The sequence below is a fragment of the Ahaetulla prasina genome, chromosome 2 (genome assembly GCF_028640845.1).
Source record: "Ahaetulla prasina isolate Xishuangbanna chromosome 2, ASM2864084v1, whole genome shotgun sequence".
NCBI classification, from domain to species: Eukaryota; Metazoa; Chordata; class Lepidosauria; order Squamata; family Colubridae; genus Ahaetulla; species Ahaetulla prasina.
Genome location: NC_080540.1, coordinates 194768522 through 194793360, shown reverse-complemented (window position 1 = coordinate 194793360; position 24839 = coordinate 194768522). Strand labels below are relative to the sequence as shown.

The 24839-nt window shown below is 36.8% G+C and overlaps 1 protein-coding gene across 3 annotated transcripts in view; it reads left to right on the top strand.

The window, feature by feature from the left end:
• LOC131193071 (olfactory receptor 10AC1-like) overlaps positions 1-20996 on the top strand; it is a 42422-nt gene extending 21426 nt beyond the window's left edge. For 2 of the 3 annotated variants that reach the window (XM_058172861.1, XM_058172860.1), the window contains exon 2: positions 19697-20996. In XM_058172861.1, coding sequence (XP_058028844.1) covers positions 19720-20697 — 978 coding nt within the window. In that variant the 5' untranslated portion in view covers positions 19697-19719 and the 3' untranslated portion in view covers positions 20698-20996. Of the gene's footprint in view, positions 1-11124; positions 11260-19696 lie in introns of all 3 variants that reach the window. The other variant, XM_058172859.1, reaches the window with a different exon arrangement.
• The last annotated feature ends 3843 nt before the right edge of the window (positions 20997-24839 follow it).

Sequence of the window (24839 nt, the reverse complement as noted above, 5' to 3'; positions counted from 1 at the left end):
TTATTGGTATCATCTGGAACAGAAACAAAAATCTAGGTAACACATTCATTTTAATAATCCTTCCCAATAGCGATAACTGCAATTTTTTCCAGACACTCATATCATTCTGAACTTTTTGCCATAGCAAGTCATAATTATTCTTATAAAGTTTCTTGTTCGATGAGCTAATATAAACCCCTAAGTATTTAACCTTTTTTACTACCTCAAATCCTGTCATTTCCTCTAGTTTTTGTTTCTGTTGTATAGACATATTTTTAATTATCACTTTTGTTTTATTCTGATTTATTTTAAATCCTGATACCTTTCCATATTTATCAATTACTTCCAACAAAAATCTACTTGAATTTATAGGATTTGTTAAAGTAACCACTACATCATCTGCAAAAGCTCTAACTTTGTACTCATATTGTCTAAACTTAATTCCTCTATTTTCATTAATTCTCGTATTTTATCTAATAATGGTTCCAGAGTCAAAACAAACAATAATGGTGATAAGGGACATCCCTGTCTCGTTCCTTTCGCAATCTTAATAACTTCTGTCAAACTACCATTTATTATAATCTGTGCTGTTTGCTCTCCATAAATCGCTTTAATTATTCTAACAAAACAATCTCCAAATTGCATTTTCTCTATTAATTTAAATAAAAAATCCCAATGCAATCGATCAAAGGCTTTCTCTGCATCCAAAAAAATAAGTGCTGCTGAAGTATTCTTCTTTTCCAAATATTCCAATATATTAATAATCTGTCTAACATTATTCCTCATCTGCCTCCCTTTTATAAAACCAGATTGATCAGTATGAATTCTTTGTTGTAAAACTAACATTAATCTATTTGCTATTATTTTTACAAAAATCTTATAATCATTATTTAAAAGTGAAATCGGCCTATAGTTACCAGGTTTAGAGCAATCTTGCTCCTCTTTTGGTATCAGTGAAATAAAAGATGTTTTCCATGACGGGGGTATTTCCACTCCTAATTGTATCTGATTAAATAATTCTTTAAGTGGGCCTAATATTTCATCCTGTGTTTTTTATAATAAGTTGCTGTAAGACCATCTGTACCAGGGTTTTCCCATTTTAATTGTTTAATTGCCTCCACTATTTCTCCAGTAGCTATCGGCCGATTCAGCTCCTCCTCTGTTCTAATGTTAGAATATTAACCTTATAATCTTTCAAATAATCATAAATGTCCCTATTCAATATTTTGTCTTTTGCATATAGTGCAGTATAAAATTCTGAGAATGCCTTTTAATTTTATCCTGTTGATATATCTCTTTACCTTTATATTCTATTTTTTGTATGACACGTGCTTTCTGTTTTTTCCTTAAGTTATATGCCAACCATCTCCCAGGTTTATTTGCATTACAAAAGGTATTATGTTTAGCATATTGTATATTCGTTGCCACCTGGTCTACCATTAACATATTAAATTGACTCTGTAATATTTTTATAGCCTCTTTAAGTTTGTGATCTTGTGGGTTTTGAATTAATAACTGTTGCTTCCTTTGAATTTCTTCTTCCAAGTACCTACGCTGCCTTTGTTTATTATTCCTTTGCCTATTATCCAAATAAATCAATATCCCTCTAATAAACGCTTTGCTCACCTCCCACACAGTTCCTATAGGTGTCCCTTTGTACATATTAAAATCAAAAAATTCTTTCAACTGTTTCTTACAATAATTTACATTATCCTCATATCTAAACAGATTTTCATTCAACCTCCATGTTCTACCACCTTTTTTCCCTTGTAATAATTCCATCCATACTGGGCTATGGTCAGTTAAACACCTCGGAAATATCTTCATTTTCTTCACCCTAGAAAGCAAGTCATTAGAAATTAAAATAAAATCAATACGTGAGAAAGATTGATGCCTATCGGGAAAAAAAGTAAAATCTCTCTCATCTGGATTCCGTAACCTCCATATATCTCTAAACTCAAAGTCTTCCATCATTTCAAAAAAGGATTTTGGTAGTTTTGCATGTATAGGTATCTTCTTGGAGGAGGTTCTCTTATCACTTCTTGTATCAATTACTCCATTCCAGTCTCCTAATAAAATAAACAAACTATAATCCCAGAGGGTCAACCTCTCGTGTAACATTTTGTAAAACTTTTCTTGTTGCTGATTAGGTGCATAAATACCTATCAGCAAAGTCTTTTTTGCATCTATCACCAGTTCAATAGCAATAAATCTTCCTTGAATATCTGCCTCAATTAACTTAGCTGGTATATCCTTCCTGATATATACAACAATTCCATGGAATTGTTGTAAATGTTGTACCTTGATGATCGTATCTTTTCTTTTATGTACACTGAGAGCATATGCACCAAGACAAATTCCTTGTGTGTCCAATCACACTTGGCCAATAAAAATTCTATTCTATTCTATTCTATTCTATTCTATTCTATTCTACATGGTCAAATATCATCAATATGTGGGTCATACTAAGTGGTCCTTCACAACCCCTGGTAGAGCAAATGATACTGTCAAGATCTGTTCAGAGCCTGAAAGCTAACAGGGTTCGGATGGAGAAAAGAAAGCTTAAACTAATTTCAGACAAAACTGGGTGACTATGGGTTCATGATCCTTCCAGTGTTGAAGATTTTCCATTTTTAGTTCTGAATGAGGTTAACTTCTTCAGATAGAATTTCTGCACAATTTGGAGTTATTCCTGAGTCACAGTTCCTATTTAAGAATAGATGGCAGCTGTGGCCAGGAAATCCTTTGCACAGATTCATCTGGTGTGCTAATCGGACTCTTTTCTGGATGGATCTGTGATTCCCTTCTCATGGCCACCCATATCTTAGTCACCTTACATGTGGTTGATTGCAGTGCGTTCTCCATGGAGATGCCTTTGAAGACCATTTGAAAGCCACAGCTGGTCCAGAATACGGTGCAGCAAGCAGTTGTAGGAATGGCTTGGAACAACCATGAAACGCTTCTGCTACACAAGCGGCACTGATTGTCAATAGGCTATTCAAATTGCTGGTTGTGACCTATAAGAGTTCAGGGGTGTCAAATTGGAGGCCTGCAGGCTGGCTACATCGTGCACAGGCCACATCCACTCCAGCAAAAATGTTGTGATACATCATGTGACGTCACATGACGTGATCAAATTTGACATCCCTGTTTAACACCCTTCAGGTTATAGGATACATGATTTGTTATCTGAGGGATCATTGTTCTCCCATTGTTTTTGCCCTTTCCATAAGATGTGATATGGTGGACTCCCTTCATATTCTATCTATAATTAAACAATGACATCTGAACAGGCCTAGGCCTTTTTTTTGTTGTAGCATCTGTCTTCCAAAGCAGCATCTCCCTGGAAGTTTGAACAACTAAACCTGGTCGTATTTTAAATAAGCCTTGAAAACCACCTTTTCCCCAAGTCCTAGAATAAAGCTATTCATCTGGGCTGTATTATGTACAATTTGTTTATGGTATATATCTTTTCCCCATGTTATGTTCAATTTTTTTTTTTTTGCTTGATTTAACGTACTGGGTTTTAATTTAATTTTCATACCATCCAGAGTTGTTTATTAGTTGGGCAGCCTTATAGATCTAAATTATTTAACTAAATATATCAGGAATAATATCTGGCTAATATAAATACAGATAATCCTTGTTTAGCAACCACAATTGGGACTAGTAACTCAATCATTAAGTGAAGTGGTTGCTAAGTGGAACCGCAACTGTACATATAATCTTACTTCAGTTTTCCTTTGCTTTATAGTTTTATAAAGGTCGTAAGTGAGATGATTGATTTTCATTACCATCGTAACTGTAAACAATTGCTAAATGAAGCAATTGCTAAAGGAAGACTACCTGTACCACCACCTTGAAATCCAAATATCATTTCAGGGAGAATGCATGCAGGCCCATGTGGAATAGGCTGGCTCTCGGATTTGATTCAGTGTAAATCAGATACAAACAAATAAGAGGATTGTTACCCACAGTTCTACAGTCTGAATCATATAAATTGTATTGAGGAACAGAAGGCCCTTAAATGGAAAATCAGCCAGAAGGATAATATTAATCAGTCTTCTGTAGTGTCCCTTTGCATTCTTCCATTCAACCTAACATCCTCTATTGTTTTATTTCACTCAAATATATCACAAGATAATATTAAATATATCTTTCCCATGATATTTCATTTGGCTGTGAATTTGGATCTGCTCTAAGATTTTGATTCTGGAGATGGGCTCATATGTGTGTGTGTTTGTGTGTGCACATATATACATACATGTATATATGTATGATGTGTATATATATGTGTGTGTGTGTGTGTGTGTGTGTATAGATAGATAGATAGATATACATATATATGTGTGTGTGTGCGTGTATGTGTGTGTGTGTGTGTATTAACATATATATATGTTTTCTGAGGTTTTCGTGGGTGTTTGTATGTAGGTCTTTGGTTATTCGGGTTTTCTCCCGCGTAAAATTGGAAGTGTCTTGGCGACGTTTTGACGAAGTCTCATTCGTCATCTTCAGGCTTCAGCTTCGTGCTTCTGGGAGCAATGTGTGATCGCAGCTGTTTCTTCCTTTTAACTGCTAGTGGGGGTTTGAACTGATTGGATGGGAGCTTGGCTGTGCTCTGATTGGCTGGGGGTATGTCCTGTTTGGGTGGGGGCTTGGTTGTGCTCAGATTAGTCTGAGTTGCAGGGGGATTTGAGCTGGTGAGCTGCATTGCTGTTGTTTGGCTTCGTGTTCGTGTTCGTGCTACATCTTCATAGTGGGTGTCAGTCTGCTGCATGTATGGATTGGAGGGGTTTGAAATGGCTAATGTTGTAGCTGCGGTCTGGCTTCTGGTCCTTGGTCGTGCTTCATCATCAGTGTGAGTTTGGGTCTGCTTTCTGGGTGGATGTGTGGTGGTGACATCCTGTGTGGACCTCGTGAATGTGGGTCTGGTGTCATTCCTCGTGTTAGGGACTCGTTTGTCAATAAGGGCGGGTTTCCAAATGGCTGGTAGGCGGGAGGTATCATCTCGTTTGTTCATGCTGTGTGGGTGTTTTTCTATCTTGATGGCTTCTCTGATTATTCTGTTGTTAAAGTGTTCAGTTTTGGCAATAGTTCTGGTCTTTTTAAAGTCAATATCATGTCCTGTGGCTTTAAGGTGTTGGACCAGGGAAGAAGTTGGTTCCTCTTTTTTGACTGAGTTCTTGTGTTCTTCACTTATTCTTCTGTTGGTTTGTCCGATGTATGTGGTGGGGCAGGCGGTGCATAGAATTTCATATACTCCTTGATTTTCTAACTCAATTTTGTCTTTGGGGTATCTTAGGATGGTGAATATTTTTTGGTTTGTGCAGAATGCTGTCTTGATGTTGTGTTTGTGGAGGATCTTGCTGATTCTGTCTGTGGTGCCTTTTATATGGGCCCTCTTCCCAGTTGGTTCTGGAAATGAGAGTCTTGGCTATGGAGTTGATCTGTGCAGGGTGGTAATGTGATTGTGCATTTAAGTAGCGGTTGGTGTGTGTTTTTTTTCTCCTTAAGTCCACTCTGTAAATTCAGTCATAGATACTAGAATTTAAAAGTTGCTTTCTTTTAGATGTCTTTCATAATCTCACAGTTAAACCTCCAATAACCATGAAGTAGACAGATATGGAACAGTAAATAGCACAGCGGTCCTCCAGATGTTATTTATGTCCACTTTTTTTCTTTTGTTTTATCAGTACTTTCCAAGGTTGTAGGAGTTTAGTATATATTCCATTCACCAGTAGATGGCACCTTCAGCTTAAATTTCAATGTTGCACAAAATCTAGCAAATATTTATTTCAGTTTTTGAAAATAGTCAATATTCAGACAAATAATTCCAGCATTTTAAAATGCCTTACCAAAATATTGCCAATAAAGTTTGAGACTTCAATCTTTCTATATTTTAAAGATGTTGCGCTCTCCCTTTAATTCTCTTTCTTTTAGGTCTGTAATTTTTCTCTCTGTAATTGTTCACTGCTCGCACAAGCATTTCAAAGAGTCTCATTTCCAGGGTTTGTTTTCTTTGGGGTTAGGTTCTAGGTTAAAAGAGAATCATCTCACCCAGTTCTAATCACTGTTCATCAACACTGCTCCAACACATTCTTTGTTTCTTTGGCTGCCCCAGCTTCACAGCAACCATAATGGCTGCCTCTCCTTTTCATCATTGGATGGAGGGAATCCCTGGGTCTATCTGGAGAGCCGCCACTCTCTGCGACCTGCAGTGTTCCCCTCCTTTCTTCGTCACCCTTACAGGGTGACTTTAGCCCCTTGGGGGTCCCTCCAATGAGGAGGATTCAGCACAAGTTTGCGGAGTCCTGCTTCTCACATCCAATCTCGCCATGATGTCAAATCAGAACTCAGAAATGGACTCTTGAATGTGCTACTATCTATTATTAAATAGCAGCAGAATAGTATTAGTCTGCCTACAGTATTATATTGATTTTTTTTTTTTTTGTTTACATTTATACCCCACCCTTCTCCGAAGACTCAGGGCGGCTTACAGTGTATAAGGCAATAGTCTCATTCTATTTGTATATTTTTTACAAAGTCAACTTATTGCCCCCCCAACAATCTGGGTCCTCATTTTACCTACCTTATAAAGGATGGAAGGCTGAGTCAACCTTGGGCCGGGCTCGAACCTGCAGTAATTGCAGGCTTTGTGTTCTTAATAACAGGCTGTTCTTAATAACAGGCCTTACCAGCCTGCGCCATTCACCGGCCCTTGATATATATGTACCATTGCCCATGCTGAGATGGAATATTCAATCACTTCCTAGAAGCCAGGTTTAACTTGCTAAATAAGTCTACATTGCTATAATTCTGCTATAATGAATAAACATTGCTATAATTGATCGGAGAGCACAGATGGAATTTTTGGTTAAATATAACTCGTGTAGTTCAACATCAATTACTTTAAACAAGACCCTAGAGTTTTTCATTCTGGAAAAAGTTTAGTTCAGTTGTTGGAAATTCAGAGAGGACTATAGGGTTCAACACCAGGCCAGATTAAGTACTTAATCTGCAATTATAGTTTTACTTTAATAGAAAAACTTTTTAATTAGACCCAGAGGATTTTTATGATACTTTCTTAATTGGCCTCTAATGTCCCATTTTAAAATAATTTTAGATGACACAACTAAGAGGATTAACTTTTGAAATATTGGCCAATACAGAGTGTTGTCACCATTTTGATGCATAATTTAAATGTCACTAATCTAGCCTTTAATTAGGCAGGTCCTACTATTAAACTATTGATATTTTACATGATTTGACTCAAAGTATGTGCAAATTTGACACTGTGATCAAACAAGAGGTCAAAAATACTGTTTACAGCAAACAGTTTCCTTTTGCAGCCAAAACAAATAACCTCATGTACTCTAAGGAATCTGCTAGGGATATCTTGTTGTAAAAAGGACCCCAGTTTAAAGAAAAGTGGGGTACCTTCAATACTTCCTTTAATTATTCCATGTTTATAGCAATGCTGCTAGCTACAGGTAGTAAAAATTATAATTAAAATGACCCATGGATGATCTTCCAAGCTAAGATAACCAGACATCACTCTCAACTTTTCCATGTACTCTGTTAATCACAGGAATGGACATTAGTGAGTCTGTGATTGATTTATTTTCTGAATATTTGTTTTGATCATCTTCTGGTGTCAATATTGAACCACTTTGCTTCTTTGACACCTAATTCTTTTCAGCTTGCCAATGAACTGGGGGAAGGGAAATGGAATGTGGAGAATGTATGCAGAGATTGTGAGAGCATCACCATTGGAGGTGCTTCAGAAAGAAATGGACCATTCTCATAACAAAACACCATTTCATAATTGGACAATGTGATCAACCAGGGGTGGGGAGAAGGAGAAAGTATTGTTTAACAGGGTAAGCATTAACGCAGGAAACCAGAGCTGGTTTTGTTTCTTCAGTACCAACATTCCTTTTGAGAATTCAGTTCTCCCAAGAGTGTTTCCTTGTTTTGGGTTCACTAATTGGACAGTTGACATCTAGTTTGATTGTTTATTCCCCAGGTTTTTTCCAAAATGGGATTATCTGGACTAATAATATATTTGCTCATGGCAGAAACTTCCATAAAATAACTTCACCATTTGAAGCTACCTTGAGCTCATTTGAGTTTGAGCTTGTTCTGCTCTTGTTTTCATCTCTACTCATGGCTGAAGTTAATCAGAAGAAATGCAGAAGGGGACAGAGTATCCTGAGCTCTCCTGCTCATTTGCCAGCCTTTTGATTCATGCCAGGCAGAAACCATTTTAAGCCTTCAGATGCTGATACCTTCATCACTTAACCAGCGTGACTCTCAAGAGATCAGTGTAGTCCATTAAGCTGGATTTACAGTGCAACCCCCAAAAAACAGCTGGACCAAAGCACTCCAATACATGGCTCTCCTAGACTTTAGAAGTATTATCTATTGGGTATCTGAAGCAGCTGAGGGGCTTGATCCCAGATTCACCTTTCTGTTCCATCCAGAATCAAACAAAGGAGGAGCATTTCAAAATTCATCTTTTTAACTAGTAGGAGTCCCAAGCTCCATGGTTTCAAAAATACACTGAACAAGGCAACTAAAGAATATGGCAAAGAAATTTGTGAAAGATACTCATTAGTTTCCTTCCTTTCTATTTACGGTAGAACCTCTGGTCATGAACCCTTCTGACCACAACCAAACTGGGTTCTGACCAAAAAATTCACAATTTTTTTCCGCAGCCGATTTCCCCTTCTGCACCATTATTTTGTAAGTGCCAAATTTCCAAAATTAGGTTTGGGTCATGAACAAATTGGTTTGCGACCAAAGTTATGGAACAAATTATGGTTGTGACCAGAGATTCTACTGTATTGGAGTGTATTGGAGCTACATTCTCATGGGTTAATACTGCTCCATATTTGATTTATTTGTATGTTAAAGTATTATTTGTATTATTTTCCCTCCCAACAGTGTATCAGAGAGCAGAACTTTGTTTACAGGTTGCAAAGGGGAGACAATTATTTCCATCCTATCCTCTGCCCCACTTCGATCCTTAAGCATTTTCTCTATTTCTCTATTTTCAAGTGAAGACCCATGCAAAAGGTACCTCTCCTTAACACATAGATGTGAATGTCACATCTTATAAATTTCTCCCACTTTACTATACTAAAATACGAAGCCTCAAAACTGTTGGCCTTTGTTGCAGTAAGAGTCTTGATATTTCTCTTTTTATTTACTCCTTTTGCTGAATACAGAATGAAGTTAAGCATTTCTTAGTGCTTGATATTCATTTCTCCTGAAGTTCTTGGAACGCCATGCCTCTATTTCCTGTTGAATTCAGTGTTGAATTGAATTGAATTCTGTAAACAGCTTGCCTTTCTCTCATTGAATTGAATGATATGCTAAATTCTCATAGGTTAATACTGCTTCATATCTGATTTATTTGAATGTTAGCTTTAAGTATTATTTGTATTCTTTTCCCTCCCATTAGCTATTATTTTATTACCTTTATATCATTATTTTCAAGCACTAGTTAAGAAATTGGTTGGTTATTTATTATGGTTTCAATTTTGGACTTCTGGACTGCAAAGATCATAACATACAAGCTCAAGCATAAGTTGGCATGGACAGGAAATAATTTAATTGTTCAGATATGAAAACATGCATTAAACTGCCTATGATTGTCAACCAGCCACTAATTCAGTAGGAAATTGTATTGTGTTATATAATTGTATAATTTACTAGTAAAAGTGCATTGCATTAAAGAACCAACACCAGATTAAATTAACAATAGAGCCAATTACAAAATATTTTTATGTTGATTCTATCACTGAACATTGAAACTGGCATTTTTTCCCCTTTATCTGTAGTTCTACAGTATGTAATGATAATTGTACAATAATATGTAATTATTCTCAATGTAATGTAATATAAAATGCTGGTAGAAGAGAAGATGGGTAGATCAGAAATGACAAGAACTCATAGATACAGTGACTGACAGACTATCCTAGTAAAATAGGTCCATTGGATCATAATGAATTGGAACTGACTGAACAACTCAACATAATCAAAAGCAATTAGATAAATTATTATTGTTGTTGTCCTATTCCTATATGTCTGCTAGAATTCAGGAGCTATTGATTATTATTCTCTGTCTTCATGGAGTATTTTGGCACCTATCTTTGGGTACTTCTAGGGCAGGGGTGTCAAACTCATGGCCCGCAGCTGGTTGAGTCATACGCTGGCCATCCCCACCCCCATTTTAGTGAAGGGGAAAAAGTCGCAATAGGTCATGTGATGACAATGTGACGCCATGAGTTTGACACCCCTGTTTTAGGGGATTCCTACAGGTTGGAGGGATTTTTCTGTAAACTTCTAAGCCCAGTCAACAAACATTTCCGTGAGTACAGTGTGGCACGTACTATTTTGATTAAGTAAATATCAGCTCTCAATTAGTTTGGTTCACTCTTGATGAGCTAATGTTTGTGTTCAAATAATTACATTTTATCCAACAGTTTGAGATATTTAAGATATTGTTCCTTTTGATGACATGCTAATCAATCCAAGTCCACAGAGATCATAAGAATAAACTGTAGATGAAAGAAAGGTTGCTGGTAACCTAACAACCTTGACTTCAGAGGTATGGGAAAAAGGAAGTTAAAAACAACTGTAGCTTTATCTCTTTTCTAGACAGACTGTTACCACTTTATCAAAATGAGCAGTAGTGTGGCTTTGTAAGGAACAAATTATCCATTGTGTCCCTGAAGTTTTGTAAGAAATCTAACCAATTCAGAATGCTAAAGAGATTCGAGGGGAAAAAAAGATAAATATGAAGAGAAATTATTTATTTTTTATTTTTATTTAGACAGAGTTTGCAAGCAAATAATAGTGCTCATAAGCAAGATTCAAGTCCAACAGGTTTCTGCTTGACTCAGTCCTATATATATTGCTCCCTCACTCCCTTATCCAAGTCCTTATCTTGAGATTTGGGAGGGAGACATCTGGGAGTGGCAATCTGCTTTTCCCAGGGCTTCAGGAGATAATATTTCCAGATCAAAATTCAGATTACCAAGTCAAGAATTTCCAAAAGAAAAATTGCACTCATAAAATCATTGTGAGAAGACTTTTCAAGATAAAAATAATCCAACAAACATCATTTTCTCTTCACAGATTTTAGGAGCAGTTGTCTTATTCTCATCTCCAGGGAGAAAGCCATTACTCAAGCTTTGGTAAAGCCTTATGCCGGTTTTTGGGAGCAATTTTTGTTTCCTTTTTCTTCATCCACAACTTTGGAGCTTAAGAATTGTGAGTGGTGATAATGGAGATAAAGAGGTGGCAAATCTTTGTCAGTATCTTCAGATGCTTTCCAAAGGCTCCAAAAAAGTAGTGACCCATGTTAAGTAAGATGAGAAGATAATAGCAATGTATATGATGTGGAAAAATACAGAATTATTTGATTTTACTTTCCTTCACAGTATTGGAGCTCAAGGTTACCAATGGTATTGAAGTTCAAAGTCCAATGAAAAGGATTAGCAGCAGCTTTAGACTAAAGAATAAAACAGGATTTTGTCCCATGTCACTTCCTGAATTCTAAACAGTTATTCTTACTTCTTCAGGGCTTTTGCATCTTACTATTATCTCGGCCAAAGAATAATTGTTTTCCACCCTTCATTTTATGGATCCACCAAACCCCCAGTGGGTTTTGGACAGTTTTGTGTGCAACCTGGATAGCAGATAAGTGAAGACAGTTGGTCGTTGAAAATATTGCTTATGAATGAAGTTGCATTTCTGTTTTTTGCACAATAGATATAACATTCAGAATAGAAATCTGAGCAGAAAAGGTGTGTATATCTAAAATATGGAAGAACCAGCTAGGGATGTTTACTTTTTAATATTGCTCAGACAGAGGGAAAGTTCAACTTATTTGAGCTTCTTCTACCATGCAGCTAACAGTACTATGATTTCAAACATATGCAAGGTTAGAATTTTAAAAATATTCTTTGAATTAACCTTTTCTACCTTGCTCTAATTTACTCTACTCTATTCTCAGACCTTTTTCTTCATTCTACTTAGTAAATAGAGGCTCTTTATAATTCTTGAATGGGGTGGGAGGAGACAGGAAATGGATAGACTTGTATGCCGCTGTTTGAGATACATGAGCAACTTTGTTGGATTCGCATTATAATATAGTATTCTAATTAAATAGTATTTATCTAATTTTGTATGTTGAGTAAGTAAACAGAAAAAAACCCAGCTATCCTTCACATCTTTAAATGCTGTCATTCCTTTCTATTGTACAAATTCAAGCATTGTGTATAAAAAGAAAAGCATCCAAAATTAATGAAAAAGAAAGCAAAGAGTGTGAATTGCTTGAAAAAAATTATATATGGCAAAAAAAACCCTAAACCTCTCTATATTTTTACAAATAAATGAAAACACTTTTTAAATACACTTTTTAAATTTTCAGCCTAACATACAACAGGGCGAATGGTATGTAAGATTCCTCCCAAATGACAAACATTTATACTTTCTGAGTTTTTTCAAAAAAATAAATAAAGAATGCTTTGCCAAAATCTTCCTTGAAATTTTCAAAAGTTTAATTTGCACTACGACAGGTCACAACTAAGCTAAACTAGCTACAGGTACCTGAACATACTTGTAAGTGGATCATAAGCTTCCTAACAAACAGGAAGCAGCAGATGAAGCTAAGCAGAATCACATCAGATACCTGTACAATTAGCACAGGGGGCCCCCAGGGCTGTGTGCTCTCCCCACTTCTCTTCTCTCTGTATACCAATGACTGCATCTCTAACAATCCATCTGTTAAACTACTGAAGTTTGCAGATGACACAACAGTGATCGGTCTCATTCGAGACAATGACGAATCTACATACAGACAGGAGGTTGAATGACTAGCCTCGTGGTGCGACCGGAACAATCTGGAAGTGAACACACTCAAAACCATAGAAATGGTGGTAGACTTTAGGAGAAACCATACTTCCATACTTCCACCTCTCACAATACTAGACAACACAGTATCAACAACAGAGACCTTCCAATTTCTAGGTTCTACCATATCACAAGATCTAAAATGGACAGCTAACATCAAAAACGTCATCAAAAAAGGTCAACAAAGAATGTTCTTTCTGTGCCAACTCAGAAAGCTCAAACTGCCCAAGGAGCTGCTGATCCAGTTCTACAGAGGAATTATTGAGTCTGTCACCTGCACCTCTGTAACTGTCTAGTTTGGTTCTGCAACCCAACAAGAAAGACACAGACTTCAGAGGATAATTAGAACTGCAGAAAAAACAATTGCTACCAACCTACCTTCCATTGAAGACCTGTATACTGCATGAATTAAAAAGAGAGCTGTGAAAATATTTACAGATCCCTCACATCCTGGACATAAACTGTTTTAACTCCTACTCTCAAAACGATGCTATAGAGCACTGCACACCAGAACAGCTAGACACAAGAACAGTTTTTTCCCAAACGCCATCACTCTGCTAAACAAATAATTCCCTCAACACTGTCAAACTATTTACTAAATCTGCAATACTATTAATCTTCTCATCGTTCCCATCACCCATCTCCTTCCAGTTATGACTGTAACTTGTTGCTTATATCCTTATGATTTATACTGATATTGTTTCCTGATTGCTTAATTGTAGCCTGTGACTATCGTTAAGTGTTGTATCATTAAGTGTTAAATTTGTACCCTATGACTATCATTAAGTGTTGTAAGCGCTGTACCTTGATGAAGGTATCTTTTCTTTTATGTACACTGAGAGCATATGCACCAAAACAAATTCCTTGTGTGTCCAATCACACTTGGCCAATAAAAAATTCTATTCTATTCTATTCTATTCCAGTTTTTTAACTTGGTCTCAGGAAGTTTGAGAATTTCTTCTGGATTTCACTTGGTGGAGTTTAAGCTCATTCGATTGCTTGAGGAAGTGAAAAAAGGATCTCCAGGGGTTGAGATTGTTTGGTTTCACAGATAAATGAGAGGAATTTCCTCATGATGTCATCACTTGGGACTTAATGATTGAAGCATAGAGAGCCAAGTAAATTGCAACTGATTGAAGAGCTTATTGTGCAGTGACAGTATACACACACACAAACACATACACTCATCTCAAAACTAATAAGATCATTCCCCATCAATGGGAAAGCAAATTCTCAAGAAGGGACAGGTAAGTAGTAAAACACAATGCGATAATTTTTTTATGCATGGCACTATTCCGAATTATTGATACCTATTATGCATTTGATATCTGAGAGTTGGGAAGCATACCAATATCTTCAGATTTAAAAAGTCAAATGGAATGGAGATTTCTGGTTTTATAGTTGATTGAAAAAGAAATCTAGAGCAAAGCTGTTATGTTATTGACTGTGGGCATAAGATGCTGCTTTACATGCTAGCAGCATCAACCTCCTACCTTTCTGCTAAACTTGGAACAGATTGAGGGATTTTTTTATATTCTACAAATTACCAGCCTTAATCCAAATGGCCATTCATTCTTTATTCTTCAGCCTGATCCAATGTGTCTCTTCTTGTGTGGTTTTATTCATTTATTGTTATTATTATTATTATTATTTATTATACATTTTCCATTATTATACATCACGTTTCCATTTTTGCATTATATTATATTATATTATATTGTCTGTAAATGTATTATATATATATTAAATGTATTATATACATTATATTGTCTGTATCAAGTCTCTTAAGTATACATAGTATTATACACCCTGATAATAATCATTGTTCTCATAATTATACAATGTAGTCTCTTAAATATACATAATCTTGTACGTCTTCGTTATAATCGTTATTCTCATAGTTGTACCATAACAATCTATACACTTGTCACTCTACACACTTCAATCTATAGTCAAGTACAGTCCAATGGTAATATTACTTATAGTATATATGCTTGTGTGTGTGTGTGTGTGTGTATGTATTTATTTCTATTTTGTTAATCTTCTTACATTATTAAGTTATTAATCTCTGTGTGAAGTTTCCTGTTTATGGCAACTTGAAAGCTTTGCAAGTTGATACTCTGCACCTGTTACCTAACCATTTGTACAATAAGTCCCATGTTAAGTAATACTGTTCCCTTTTTATCCTTAATTTCCATCGTTAACCTGTCCATTTCAGTGCATTCTACTGTAATAGTTTCTTTATTACCTTTTCATCTATAGAGATACTTTCATTTTTCAAATTTTGTGCATATGTAATTCTCACTGCTGTTATTCATTTATGATTCTTCATCAGAATACCTATCTCCTTTTATTGCTACTTTACAAAATAACATCTATTTATTCTTTTAAAAATATTTCTAAGAAGCACTACATACTATAAAATATTAACTAGTCGTCTTTATTCTACAGTCTAATCCAGTAAAACAAAGCAAAGTTCAGAGGGTTTAGATGAAAGTGCAACCATCTGTCTCTTATCTCCGAAGTTTGGGTTGTCAATCACTTTTGATTCTTGTCCTTTGTTAGCTGAGAAAATGCTGTAAGGTCTTTTTCTTTGAAAGGGTCAAAGATGCTTAATGTTTCAGCATGTAGACTTTCAAGGGAGGGCTCCATAGATAGCGGAAAAGAAGAATGAGTCCTTGGAAGCACACAGGATATAAGATAATAAAAAAAAGAAGGAGAGAAGGATGCAGTTGAACACTGTGGAAAGATAAATCATTTTGGCAATTTTTTTAAAAGTAAGAAGAGTATGGATCCATGGTTTCTGTTCAGTGCTCTTGCTACAACTGGATAAAAAACAGATTAAGGAGATATCCTTCATTTTTCTGTTATGAAACAAGAAAAAGCCAAGCTTGCAAAATAGACATCCAGAACCAGGCTGGGGAGGGTTGCAGCAAGAAAGAAATACCAAATTGTTTTTCACAGTTGACCCAGAAGCCTTGAAAGGATTTATGGAGTGGAAGGAACCATAGCTCGGCCTGGGAGTTCCATGACACTGTAGCGTAGATGTGTTTAAATTAGCTTTGGGGGAAAATAATGGGAAAGGGGATTATTTAAACTTTTCTGGACCAGCCCATTTTCTGATCTAGCCACTATCTCCTTCCCCCATGAATTTCAAGATGCAAACCTGCATCTTGCAATAGAAGAAACAATAAAGGCAGACGGCAGTAGCCATAGTAGACATGAAGAGAACATTTCTCATGTTTCAGATAGCTTTGTTTCCCCAGAGTTAGAAAGTTGTTCCTTCTGTATTTTGTTGTTGTTGTTATGTTAGTATAAATCTTGATATATTATGTTATTGTTCTACAATCAATTCTATTGTTTAGATACATTAAAGTATTGGATATAAAAAAGGGAGGTTTTTAAAGAAGCGATTGTACAACCATTTGTCTGAAATGGTATAGGACTTCCAGCTTGAACAGAGGGTTGAACTCCAAGAACTCCAAGGAGTCCTTTCCAACTGTTATTCTGTTATTGTGTCATTAGTTACTGTTTAGGATATCCGTGTTGCAATGATTATTTGGCTTTTTCATTCAAAGTTAAGTAGGAAGAGATGAAGAAAGATCATATATCAAGGTATTTGTTGTGCAATAAAGGTTTCAGTCTTTAGCTAAATTACTTGATATTGAAATCTCCATTATGTTATTACTTGGTATACATATGTGTGTGTGTGTGTGTGTGTGTGTGTGTTTATATATGTTAAAGAAGAAAAATGAATAAACAAAACAAGTTTAACAAAATTAAAATACTATAGAGGAAATAAACTAAAAAAATTTTTTTTAAAGCTATTGTGTCTGATTTCACCCTTTTTATATGTCTGCTAATTACAATATTTATAAACATTTAGGCCACATAAAAAGCCAAACTGCAGATTATTGCATTTGCCATTGCTGTATATTATTGTATGTGTGAGAACCATTTTTGCTTAAATTCAGTTAAATTTCTATTGTGTCTGTGTGTGTGTGTGTGTGTATCTGTATATATATATATACAATATAAGTTTTGCTATAGCTGTGTATTCTGCAAGTTCCCTGTCAGATGTTGCTGGAATTGTGTTTTCCTTTTTTCCTTTTATATTGTACAAATTTTATCCAGTACACACATGTCTCATTAAATTATGATGTTTCTAGATGATTTTTTTTTTAAATTATTCCTAGTAAGGAAAGTTATGCTTTCATTTTGAATTTAAAATATAAAATATAAAATATAAAATATTTTATATAAAATATAATATATAATATATAAAATATAAAATATATTATATTTATATAAAAATATAAAATTTTCTGCAGAAAACATTTTCTGTATGTTTTTCATCAGTATTTTTGGGACTTTTATCCATTTACCACATACGACAAAATATTCCTTCTGTTTCATGGCATTTCCAACATCTGTGATTTATCTGTCATAGATATTATTGATGGGTTTGTATATCATCTGTAAAACATTTTATGCCAATTTTTCTTTAGGTTATAACATGGTATAAATCCTAAAGGTTACGCTGTTGAAATGGTTTCTTTTGTATTTTTTGACAATGAGTAACATAAAATAATGTGTGAAAAAGCCATGACAGCTGAATCAAACTCTGGACTGAAAAGTAACCCATCACAATCTGAGCCATCACTTTCCTTTGTTATATCTTCTTGGGCAGAAATTGTTTTAGCTCTCTTCAAACTAAAATTTCTTCTGTCTTAATCTTCCTGCTTTAACAACCCACTGTTGTAGACAAAGAATCCAGACTAGGTGGACACAAAACAAAATTGCATCACGTTAACCAAGATGTGTTTTTGCTGTCCTTATACTTTTATAGCCTATATAACCTCCAATATTTCCTGTTGCTTACTGTAAGCTGCCCTGCACGTGAATCAGAAGAAGCAGAGGTTATATTCTTTGTTTGAGCAAGAAAAGAGAAAAACTAACTTTTTTGCCTGACCTCACTATTCTTTGCTGATTTAAGGCTTTCTGTGTTTCCCATTCAACCTGGATACTTTGAGAACACGAGAAAATGACCTTTCCCAGCTTAGATGCATTGAGACTAGATTCCTGAATTTCCAATCACGAGAGGGAATGGCTACATGTGAGATTAAACAAGGGTTTCACAGAAAACTTCCTATAATGCAGTGTTCTGATATTGTTGTTATTCATGCCATGATCTTTCAGCAACGATTACTGTACTCATGAATAAATTCAGCAAACTTCATTCTAATGTTACTCTACAGTCTCCTGTTTGCTGACTTCATCCAAGTTTTATAGCTTCCTGCAATTGCCACTGAACGATTACTGATAAATAGCCTCCCAGCTGCTGTTCCTATAGTGATTCTTGTGCACCATAGCATTAGTTACTCTGGAAGGAGGTAGGTTTTACACATGACCTCCCAATCCAAGAAATATTTATTGTATTGTATTGTATTTTGCCATATAAATAAAATAAATATTCCTTGATTTGAGAGGTTATGTGTAAAATGTAGGTATCAGAAAACAGGTCACACTGGAAGCCTTTTCATAAGAAAGGAAATAGGGTTGTTGGGATGCCTAGATATCAAGCTATTTCATTAGAAAACTTTTAAGATATTTTCTTGTTAGGGTATAATATTGAATGCTCCTAGTATTTATTTTTAATGCCAATCAAACAATATTTTCAACAGAATAAGTTGTATCACGGAATGCACAAGATAATCATCAACATTACCACCAAAGTATAATGCATTATAGTGATGTTACAAGTCACTGTTAGGTATAAAATGGATAATGTGGCTTTGTCAGAAGTAGGACCAAATTCTATTATTTTGGATACTCCACTGTTCTCCAGATTCTGAAAACATAGCAACTAGGCTCCCTAAAAACACAGCTCATGCATTTCAGTACTGCGATCTACTCAGTTGGGTGCAGTCTGAGGAACATGTAACCTGCCTTTCCTTCTTGCAAAGGTTTTTGAAGAAGTAGAAGAAAGGAAATGCAAGAGAATCTTGTTTTTCTAGAATATACTGCAGGAATAACAATACGTTTTACACAAAATACAAAATGCGCATGCCCCCCAATTTACTATCATTCCTTACAACAACTAGAGCTGGGCACCATTGGTGGATTTTAGTTTGCCATTCCTGTTCTACTGCTAGTTTTCCATGGGTACTTGGATCACAACAAGTTAACTGCTGGTATTACCATATGTGGCGGACATGTGTTGAAGCGAAAAGATACTGGACTGATATACACACATGGTTGGAGAAAATGATCAAAAAACATATTGACTTTATGCCAGAAGTATTTCTGTTGGGAATTATACCTGAGATATATACTAGAGATGTAAAATATTTGATTGTGAATATTATTACAGCAGCCAGGATTGTGTTTGCTAAAAACTGAAAAAATGAGAAGTTACCTTCACAAGATGAAATAATTAGGAAAATGATGGAATGTGCAGAGATGAGTAAATTGACATTTGAAATTAGAGACCAAGAAGATAAGCAATATTATAAAATATGGGATTTATTTTACTATTGGCTAAATGGAAAGATATGTTAGAAAAGATAATATAAGATATATGTATGAAAGAGATGTTCATTTTGTGATTGCACAAGAAGATATTTTAACACCTATGCAGTACATTGTAATTGGTTTGATGAGTTTTCTTTTTCTGTCAAAAAATAAATAATTTAAAAAAACACAAGTTAACTGCTGGGAATGGTTAGGTGATTACTTTTATCTTTCCATCTAGGTTTATATTCTTTTGTCTCATTCTTTTTTCCTCTTGCAGGTCTAATATCTGTGGTCAATTGCATGGAGAGTGATAACCAGACTTCCTCAAGCATGGAATTCCTGCTGCTTGGGTTCTCTGACCTGTTCTACTTGCGGGTTTTCTTTTTCTTCATCCTCCTTGGGTTGCACTTGGCTACCCTTGCAGGAAACCTGCTGATTCTCTTGGCTGTGTCAGCTGTGCCCTCCCGTCCTCCAATGCTCTTTTTCCTCTGCCAGCTCTCGGCCATTGAGCTCTGTTATACCCTCATCGTTGCTCCTAAAGCGCTGGCTGACCTGTTGAGCAACAGGGAAAGCACCATTTCTTTTGTGGGCTGTGCTACCCAGATGCATTTCTTCGTAGCTCTGGGGGGAGCTGAATGTTTCCTCCTCGCAGCCATGTCTTATGACCGCTACGTAGCCATCTGCCAGCCCCTTCGCTACATGGCAGTGATGAACCAAGCATTTTGTCTTCAGCTTTTGGTCATCTGCTGCCTTGGGGGATTTGTGGTCTCTCTGGGGCTGACTGTGGCTATCTTCCACCTGCCCTTCTGCAGTTCCCACCATATTGATCACTTCTTTTGTGACGTCCCTGCTCTTCTCCACTTGGCCTGCACCAAGAGCTATATCAATGAGCTTCCCCTCCTTGTAGCTTGCATGCTCATTCTGCTCCTTCCTTTCCTCCTCATTCTTATCTCTTATACCTGCATCTGCCTTGCTGTGATGAGGATCCATAATTCCTCTGGCCGAGGTAAGGCTTTCTCCACTTGCATCTCACACCTGGTGGTCACAGTCTTGCATTATGGTTGTGCCACTTTCATATATGTCCGACCCAAGTCTAGCTACTCACCCCATCGAGATAAGATGATAGCCCTCATCTATACCAACATTACCCCCCTGTTGTATCCTTTAATTTATAGTGTTAGGAACAAAGAAATCAAAGGAGCTGTGAGGAAGTTATTGCAAAAAAGATTAGCTCAGCCAAACTGCAGCATTTTTAAAAGCAGATCTGCTCATTTCTGAGGAAGTAAATTGAGTCCAGTCCAGAATCTATGAAATCAATATTTCTTGTGTATTGGGAAACCTTGTATATTTCTTGTATAATGGAGAGAAAGAAAATAAAAAACAGAGGCACCCACTGTGATTCATAAGTTAATCTTCTCTTTTTGCCCTCTGCCTGGGATGGTCAAACATTAATTGTTAATTCATCTTGGCGGGTGGGTCGCAAATTATGCCTTGCGAGGCATAATTTGTGACCCAAATTATGGGTTTGTGTACAATAATATACATGCTTAACTGTGCACACTCACACTTTATTTATTTATGTTTCACATTTCTGTACTGTCCAATAAAACATTAAAATATAAGAGAGATTATTATTATTATTATTATTATTATTATTATTATTATTATTATTATTATTATTATTATTATTATTATTATTATTTTAAATATAAGAGAAGGCAAGAATTTGTTAAAAAGTGAAGGGAGGGCTTTCAGGGGACTAACTAACTCCATGGCTGTGTGCTCTCCTGGGCTCCCCATGCAAGGCCGCAGAGCCATGTCTTAACTCCTTAACTCCTTTTGGGAAGACCAAGGGAGTTGCAGTTTAATTCTAGGTGTAATTCATAATGATGTTTTTTACCCATAAAACCCTATATGGTAGAGACCCTGTTAACTTGAGGAGATGTCTATTTCCTGTGGTAGCTGCCTACCTGGTTTGATCTGACAGGGTTGCAATGCCATTTATAGGGACCCTGAAAACATGCCTTATTTGTCACTCTGCCTCCCCTCCGAAAGGAGCTACTCCCTGAAATTGTGATGACCCACATCCTGATGGTGTACCAGAGAGTCGTAATGTAATGGTATGTGGTAATGACCTTGGGGCACAAAGCAAAGTGATGCTACCTAGGAAATGTCAGGCTTGCAAGATTCTGTTAGTGTAGTTTTACAATAAAATAGAATTAGCTTATCTAGTTGTGCTTCCTGACTGGTCTCTAGCTGAGTAGGGAGAATATGGTAGTATGTACTTACCATATCCCTGGCTTATGACTAATCATTGAGAGGACAGAGAGAAAATGGGCTGAGGCACCCGGCAGACTTGCAATTGAGGACTTGGCCTATAAACAGAACAATGGGGCAAAAGCATGCCCCATTGTTCTCATCTCTGCTCCTGAAGACTCTGATCTGGAGTCATGACTGGCCAAGCTGGAAGAATACCACTGTATCACTTCAAAAGTCAGAGAGCAGAGAGTGAGGATGTGGGACATTTCATACAAAAGTATCTTGGCAGGCTCTCAACACCGGTAGTAAACTCTTGCTCCTGAATAGACGAGCTGCTAACATCAGAGCTGAGTGACAGCACCAGTTGTACTTAAGTGATAGCTGAGTGCTTACAGCACAGAAGGCTTCATGTGAGGGTCATTGGAAGCAGCATCAGTGGCAGCCCAATCTGACACATTTTCATGCCTTCTTCTAACTTATAGCCACCGCCCTGGGAACTTTGACACCTGGCCTGAATCTGACAAGGCTTTGAACCTTGCTTGCTGCAACTTGAGTCCTGGTAAAGAACTTCTCAGGCCAAATTCAGGCTAGACCAAGCCTAAGAGTTCACTTAGCGTTACAACTATGAAGATCTCTGTTACATGAAGACTACTAACAACTTTATTTCAGTTTTGCAGTCCAGGCACCAATATATAATCTGATCTGTGGAGAATTTAGAGAAATCTCTGCATCATCATTCAAAGTAGGGGAAACACCATTAAGATAAGCCATTGCAGACAATCCATATTCTGAAAGAGTTTTCATAAAAGCTAGAAGAATTCATTAGGGAAGCAAAATGACACAGAAGTGGTGTTGGTCATAGCAGTGGCTTTACCTTGCTGCCCTATCAACATGTGGACTTCCTTCACACACAAGACATGAGAGGATAAGTGTTGTCCAACTTTGTGCATCAAAGCACAGCTTTTAAATAACCACCCTAGAACTGCTACTTGACTTCATTAATAAAATTCATACTGTTTTATTCAGGAAGCTGGGGTACGTAATGTTTGGTGGGTGTTATGGAAGTTATAATGCAATCCATGCGTGCACACACAGCTAAAACTTTCTGCCACCAATTTACACAAGAGGAGAGAAAAATCCAGCAAATCGGCACAAGGGGGCTCTCTGGAGTCATTTTGCTTCACAGAAGGCTTTCCTATCACTACTGTAGCAGACTTTTGCAAGGAGATACTTATCATAAGTATCTTTGGACTGAGGCTGCAATCTGCAGTCCTTGTGATATAATTTTAATTATAAATTTAATTTAATGCAGAGGTGGGTGCAACATACCATAACAACCTGTTCGCCCAGCACCAGAAATGTGCACACGTACCAACTGCGCATGCATGCAGCGTCAAAAAACACAGCAATATAGGATGGGATTGCACCCTGGCAGGGGGCCAGGGGCCCAAACTGGTCCAAACTGGCAGCAGCCCACCAGTGATTTAATGTGAGAGTTTTATATGGTTTCATCATGTACTAGAAAGGATGGTCATGTTAATTTTTTGTGGCAAAAGGAACAGAGAATTTGCAATCCCTTAAAGAGTAAAAAAATATATTGGGACATTCACTGATGTAGTCTATAGGCCATTCATCAAATTCAAGGACTGTTATCCTGGCATAATACTAAACTATGCAACCATTCATTGAACCATGGTTGTGGACAATGTAGGAGGGTTTACCTAGTGTTGTATGAAATGCAAATAAATAAATAAAATTTCATGACTATTAGTTTTCATCAATAAAACTGTGTTGGAGTAGCAAGCATGTTTTTCCAAAGTTGATTCGATTAATGTGTGTAGTATTAAAAACTTTACTTTCTCTTTTGAATAACTTTGTTCAAGAATAGCTATTTCAAGCTCAGTGCCTGATGTTAGGGAGACTGATGTGTTCTTCATCATTGTTTTTTAAATATTGTCATTGCTCAACTTTTAAAAGAGTTTCATATTTACAAATACTTTCCCATTGAGATTAATCTGCTTGTCCAACGAAGTCTCTGTTTTGTTTTCTGTTGCCTCTCTAAACACAAAGTTCTACCCCTGTACATTTTTCAATTTCCTTCAGGTTCATTAAGCCTTGTGTCCTACAAGAATGAATTGAATAAGATAGATGAATAAAACTGTTTTATTTATTTGTAAAATTTATTAGCCACCCATCTTTTCACACAGTAGCTCTGGGCAGCTTCAAATATTAAAAAATAAAACTGTCCAAAGCCTAATAAAATAAATATTGTACTATAACAATCAACCTAGCTAAAGGGGGGGTGTACGATGGGGGGAGTGGGATCAATTATTGACATATCTACCACCCCCAGTTGGAAAACCTCCCATTGGAGCCCCAGGCCAAGATCTTTAGCCTCCTTTAGGTAAAGGACAGAAGAACAGCAGAGAAAGCTTTATCCCAGAGCTCACCAGTCAGAATACCCTGGCCAATGCAACCCGCAGCATGCCTCCTCTGCCAGCATAGTGCAATCTTGATGATCCTTCAAGTAGCCTGAATTCAGGCCATGAAGTCCTTTAAAGGTAATTACCATCACCTTGAATTGCACCCAGAAACAAACTCAGCCAGTGCAGCTTGCAGAGCAGTGATGTTACCTGGGCCACCCTTGGGGCCCCCAAAATTGCCTGCACCATTGCACTCTGCACTAGGTGTAGCTTCCAAATACTCTTCAAGGATAGCCTCATGTAGAGCACGTTGCAATAGTCCAAATGAGAGATGACTTGAATGACTGAGCACAGGGACTCCTAATCCAGGAGAGGCCATAATTGACGCACAACCTAAAGTTGTGCAAAGGCTCTCCTAGCTGTGACTGCCACCTGCTCTTTAAGCAGGAGTCACCAGTCCAGGAGAAACTCCAAGTTGCAGACCTGATCCATCTGAGATAGTGCCACCTTATTCAGAACTAAATATATCAAAGGCCTGGATTTGGGGGGCCCATGCACCCAAAGCCATTTGGTCTTGCCAGGGTTTAGTCAAAGACTGTTGTCCCCCATCCAGGCCCCCCACAGCCTCCAGACCCTGTGAGAGAGAAGCAAAAGCATCACTTGGATCACCAGAGGTGAAAATATAGAGTTGGTTATCATCAGTATACTGCAAATACCTCAAACCATGGTGATGGATGA